We start from the raw sequence: 6,488 nt of genomic DNA, 5'->3' as shown, positions 1-6,488 counted from the left end.
ATTGGATATACAATGTTTTCCTAACTATAAGACATGCCAGGGCCATGGTGACACAGAAGTTGTAGAAGGAACCAGTAAATAAATTATTTGATTTCAGGCACACTCCACAGAAATTAACCCAAACCTAACCTTAATGGGGTAAGCAAAAACCAGAAATGAGATATCCCAGAGACCTATGGCAAAATATAAAATGACTCTTAATCATATTCTTCTTATACGCATAGATGAGTACATTGTTCAGTCATCATCAGAGATCAAACAAAGAGACCTACATCCTGAAAATGTCAATTTCTAAACCCTTCATCTCATAAATTAAATATGGGAATGTGATTCTGCATTATTATCAGTTATGATAATCATTATTATTAAGTTTTAGATACATTTCACTGAATCCTTTATCTCAGTCTTTCCAGATACAATGATACAAAAAGAAGAAGGAAATGTATTTTGTTTTTCTGTATGTGATTATGCTGAGTTCAGGCTTTCATGACTCTCTGTATGTACTCACAACATAAGTTGATTGGACTTAGAATGTTTCTAAGCACTACCCGATTGCATTGTGAACACACTATTGTGTGCATGGATTCTAACAATGTTTTTGAGTCTAACTCTTGATTTAGACACAGGGGACCCAGTTCACAACACTGCTAACTAAGTCGTTTTTATTTTCTTCTATAAAAGCTCCTATGAAGATGTGTCTGTTTAAAATATCAAATCAACATTCAACATGATAGTCGAGCTGGGTATAGTGGCTCACAACTCTAATTCCAGCACTCAGTCAGTTGATACAGAAAGGTTTCTGAGAATTTGTGGCTAGCCTGGGTTATATAGTGAGTTTCAGAGCAGGCAAGACTGTAAAATAAACCATGTGTCAGAAAACAAAACACAAATCAAAGCAAAACTGAAGTATGATTACAATATGCAAGAATCTAGCTCACATGTCTATTTCTTCATATTTCACAGATACCATTGAGATTTACTTGGAGATTTTGTGAGACAATAATTTGCGTATTGATAATATATGGGTGAATTAAAGCTATTAATTTGAGACCATGTCATCTGTTTAAGGCCACAGTAGGAAGAGAAATGACAGAGAGGTATAAAGAATAAAGCTTATTTCACATACAGATGTTTGAAAATGTTGTGATGGGGAAGAGCTATTGCTCTTCTCTATCAGAAGGTCCAAGTCTTTTTCTGAGTCTCCTCATGGCTGACTTCATCTCCTGGTTCCTCAGAGTGTAGATCAAGGGGTTCAACAGAGGGGAGATAACCGTGAAGGTGACAGAGATGGCTTTATCTGTGGGGAGGGCAGTGAAGGGTCTGGCATAGACATAGATGCAGGGCACAAAATGCAGGGTGACCACAGTGATGTGGGAGGTGCAGGTAGAGATGGCTTTCTTCCTTCCCTCTCCTGAATGAGACCTCAACATTACTAAAATGACTGTGTATGACACCACTAACAACATAAACCATAGAGTAGCAACCAGGCCATTATTAGAAATCATCAGCAGCTCAAGTACAAAGATGTCTGTGCAGGCAAGTTTGATGACCTGGGGGACATCACAGTAGAAAGTGTCAAGAACATTGGGTCCACAGAATGGAAGTGTCAGCAAGAGAGAAATCTGCACTATGGAGTGGGCAAAGCCTCCCACCCAGGAGGCTGCTATTAACCCAATGCATCGGCCTCTGCTCATGATGGTCACATAGTGCAGGGGCTTAGAGATGGCCACATAACGATCTAGAGCCATCACAGACAGAGAAAACACATCCACTCCCCCAATAAGATGGAAGAAGAACATCTGAGTGAGACAGCCATTGAAAGAGATGGTCTTTCTGTCTGAGAGAAGGTCCACTAGAACCTTGGGGGCAGTGATGGAGGAAAAGCAGATGTCAGCAATAGACAAATTCCTGAGCAAAAAATACATGGGGGTGTGAAGGCGAGACTCGTAGGTGACTGTGACCATGATGAGAAGGTTCCCCAGCAGAGTTGTCACATACACCAGGAGAAGGAAAAGAAAAAGCACCATGCTCCCTTCTTGACTTTGAGTTAAGCCAATGAATATGAGTTCTTTGATTCTGGTGTAGTTTTCCATCTGCATTAAATCTCCCTCTTTCCTTGCCTATTGGTTTCAAGCCTCGGGATGCTTCTCATGTATTCCGAAGCTTCTAGGATGAAATTGAGTTCTTCTACTTTGCCAAAGTGCTCAACAGTGGTGGAGTTGCCCACCTTTTAATTATTGTAATCAAGCTAGTGATCAAGTCTGGTTACCAATTATAAAACAAGGCATTTATTTTTTTTTCTATGGAGCAATGTTAGGAAAAAAATATAATAGGTAGTGACAGTTAAGCATCATATTTTAAAAAGAAAACATTATGGAGGTACAGTTTAATGCCTTATTAGTTTTTTATGGTTTAATAAAATCTCAAGTTTTTTGCTTAGTTATCTTATTTTGGGGGCCACTTTTTTAAGAGTCCAGGTTAATTTTTTAAATCCATGAAATGAAAAAACTATTTTTAGGTTCTGTGTTTACCTGTTCTCATTTTTGTTAACATTATTTTTAATTTTGTATGTTGCACAGTGTCACATTTGGACAAGGACCATAGCAAGTTTGCATATCTGAAATGTAGTTTTTACTCCTTTCTAGTCTGCCACTGAGTTGTGAATAATGGGGATTCTGATTCACATACTGTGCACTACAGACAGTATTGAACTGAGCAATCAGGAAGAAGGAGGTAACTGAGCCAAGGGAAGACTGACACGAAAGTGTAGAGGACAGAAGAAGGATGTAGTTTCCTGCATCTTACCGTGGGTTCCCAATTTCAGCCTCTGGCAGTCACCTAGAAATCTTCCTCCTTCTCTCATCCTGATCCCCATTTCCCATCTGCATCACCATCATATCTATTTGTAGATTGCTGAGGAATGACAGTTGTAGAGTTTGCGTTTCCTGGAAGTCTTCTCATCTCAAAGGTCGAGGTAACTTGTGAATGGCTTTCTTGTGTATTCCTATGAAGAAGGGATTTAAACTAATTTTTAGTAGATGAAGAAGGTGAGCTAATTTTCTCAATACATTTTTACATTGGGAAATTTGGTTGGATTTCATTCAAACAAAGCCATTTGATGCACTACAATAGTAATTGTGCAGTAATTCAGCAGGATTGAGTTATTACTTCAACTCATTTTTGGAGTAAACGTATTAGAAAAAAGTCTCAAAAGAGTTATTTGTCTAAACAGCTGTAAAATTATCAGAGAAATTCAGAGTCAGCACAAGAACACCTACTGTATCCCACATCTGCAGGAGCATCCATAAGGCTGCGTTGAAGAGGTCATGTTCAGAAAATGGAGGCAGACTCCCTCAAGTAGTTTTAACTATGTTTTTCACACCGAGTTAACTAGGAATTTCAGAGATACACATTTTGTCAAGAAATCCTTCAGTCCTTTCTCGCACATTTTTGATGCTTACAGCACTATTGGGGTTGGGCTAACTAACACTCATATTGGCAACACAGACACAGTGCAGCAGAGGTTTTACTCTGGAGAAATGTTCTGGTGGAAATACAAGTGTTTACGTTCATCCAGAACCATGGGAAACACAACAGCGTTCTATCTAGGGCTGATATGAGAAGGGGTCATAAGGGAGGCAGAGGATTGTCATAGTCTGAAAGAATAACAGAGACAGAAAAATAACAGAAATCAGGGGTGAGATGACACAGCCCTACAGAGAACACACAAAGTAATGCAATTGGTCAGTAATGGGAAGCATGCAGTGAAAGGACTTGTAACATATGATCCCTTGTTTCATTACCTCACTAAAACATGTTTCAATGTTGCATCCATGGTTTGGTGAATGAATGATAGATATAATCTATTGCCCTCTAAGTCTGTGTTTCATGCAAGCAATCAGGAGGAGAGAGAAACAGAATAGAGACACATTGTCCACACCCATTCCCAACTTTAGGTTCATATTGTATTACTTTGGCTTTTGAAGACATCTGTTTGAAGAATCTTAATTGACAGAAACTTTTTACATTGATTTTTAACATGGAGCAGCCACATATTAGGCTCTCAACAAATTTCTGAAAATATTTTGGTGCACCAGAATTCTACATCTTTTAAATAAACCCTTATTTTCAATACTTGACACACAATTCTTTTGTGTTTGTGTGAGATGATCATCTTCAGTCTGAAATATCTGATATCCCTAGAAAATATTCAAAGGCAATTTTGTTAAACATTACTAACAACATCTGAATTTCAGCATGCACCACCTTAATGATGGAAAGCTGCTAAATGTCTTTACCCAGTGTCTTTCATCTAAAACTTCAAACGAAATTATATGCTATTCAGCACTGCATGCAACAACATAATTCTTGGAAAAAGATGTGCAGTTGAAGATTTTAGTGCTCTTGCTCCGTTTTCATGAGAGAAAGAATTAACTCAATAATTTGTCTCTTTAAGGCTCTTGGACTTGGACAATGTCCCTGTCTTATGCTCAAATCTCTCAACCTTAGGCTTAATATAAAAATAACAATGAGAATATCCTTGGACGGGGTAGCAGTAACTGATTCTAGATTTGATGATGCAATTTCAATGGGATTCATTAAAATATTATGAAAACATGCGTGTCTGCACTCAGAGACATCAACATATTATGACCAGTGTATAAATTCCTTAGAGGCCTTAAAAGAGACTATTAGATTTGTATATTTAGCATTTTGCACTGGGCCTCTGTGTTGTATCCTGATCCCTTAGTCTCAGGCCTGTTCTGAGAGCTACTGGGCAAGGATGTGGAATTGAAGTGGCTAGTTTCACTGATGGTCATTATTAAATTGTTGCCAACAGATACAGTATTCTGTGAAGGAACTGAGACCTGCTATGAAAAAAAACTGCAATACAAATTTCAGGTGTGTGTGTGTGTGTGTGTGTTTTCTAATGATAAGAGTGCAATAGGATTCCCTCACTTTCCACTTACTCTGTCTGCTCTGTTAAAATGTGCCGAACAACATATCTAAGGTATGTCCAGGGTCTGTCTTCATGTTTTCAAAAGCAGGAAAGATGTACATTTGAATATATATTTTTTTACACTGAAACAAGCTTTGAAGAAGTTAGAAAGATGGGCCCTCCAGTGATTTCATAATTCATTCATCAAGCAGAAAACAACAGAGGCTCCTATACCTGTTTGTTGCTATTTCATGGGACCAGAACACGAACCGCCTCATCACAGTGATCTAGGGTTACATACATCTTTAGTTTGACTTTTTCTTTCTTTCCTAACTATTATCTAGTGAATTTATTAAAAAGCAACTGATATGAAGAAAGGAGGAGACAAAGGTGCCCCATTCTCAAAGGGATGAATACTTTAAAAAATTAAGCATAGGGAGACATTGGGCCATGCAATACACTTTGTTGAAAATGAATTTGAATAAATATGCCAATGTTTTGTTATATTTTGTAGATAACAAATATACTTGCTGTATCTTATTATATAAGAATGGAGTTTGAATATAAAAATTAAAATAAAGCCAGAATAAGAATAAATAAATACAAAGTAAGAGGTTCCATTCAGTCAAAAAGAATTAGCAATGTTATAGGAACTTTGGAGTTTTTAGCCTATACTGAGCATGCTGAAAAGATAAAATTAGTATTCACCCAATGATATCATTATTGAAGTCTGGGAATTTAGCTTAGAACATCTCTCCAACATACAAGATGCCCTGGGTTCAGTTTCAAGCACTGCATAAACTGGGCATGGTGGTTTACACTTGTAATCCCAACACTCCATTTGGAACCAGAGGATCAGGAGATTAAGAGCCTCTTTCTCAGTATTGTGAGATGGAGACCAGCCTGAGGCACAGGACTTCTACTCCTCCTCATATGTCATTAATTCCTCTAGGGATCAGGAATGAGTGAGATACTGAGACAGAGACATAGAGCCCTGACATTTTAATGGGAAGATGACGTCATTTTAAAACAAATTAAATTAGCTGGGGTTGTTGGCATTTTCATTTTTTATTGGATATTTTATGTATTTACATTTCAAATGTTATTCTCTTTCCAGCTTCCCATCCCCCCTCCCCATCCCCCTTGTTTCCATAAAGATGCTTCCACTCCCACCTCATCATGCTGGCATTCCCCTACACTGTGGAAACAAGTTTTTCACAGGACCAAAAGTTTCTCCTCTTACTGATGCCAGACAATGCCATCCTCTGCTACATATACGGCTGGAGCCATTCGCTCCTTCATGTGTATTCATTGATTGGTGTTTTAGTCCCTGAGAGCTATGGGGGGTGGTTGTTTGGTTGATATTGTTGTTTTCCCTATGGGCTTGCAAAACCCTTCAGCTCCTTCAGTCATTAATAGTGTCAGGGTTTGGTTCTTTCCCAGGGATCGGTCTGAAGTTGGGCCCAGTCACTGCTTGGCCATTCCCTCAGTATCTTCTCCATCTTAATCTCTGTATACATTTTATAGCAGGACAGATTCTGGGTTGAAG

At 38.3% G+C, this 6,488-nt stretch overlaps 1 protein-coding gene across 1 annotated transcript; it reads right to left on the bottom strand.

The window, feature by feature from the left end:
• Positions 1–1,157: 1,157 nt before the first annotated feature.
• Positions 1,158–2,099, bottom strand: LOC308416835 (olfactory receptor 4D10-like; the record flags this gene model as incomplete). Its single annotated transcript, XM_080911929.1, has 1 exon — positions 1,158–2,099. The coding sequence occupies one exon, from the start codon at positions 2,097–2,099 to the stop codon at positions 1,158–1,160; it is 942 nt and encodes a 313-aa protein (XP_080768055.1).
• Between the last annotated feature and the right edge of the window lie 4,389 nt (positions 2,100–6,488).

The sequence above is a fragment of the Micromys minutus genome (assembly GCF_963924665.1).
Source record: "Micromys minutus genome assembly, chromosome: 2".
Classification (NCBI taxonomy): Eukaryota; Metazoa; Chordata; class Mammalia; order Rodentia; family Muridae; genus Micromys; species Micromys minutus.
This window is presented reverse-complemented; position numbering and strand designations above follow the sequence as displayed.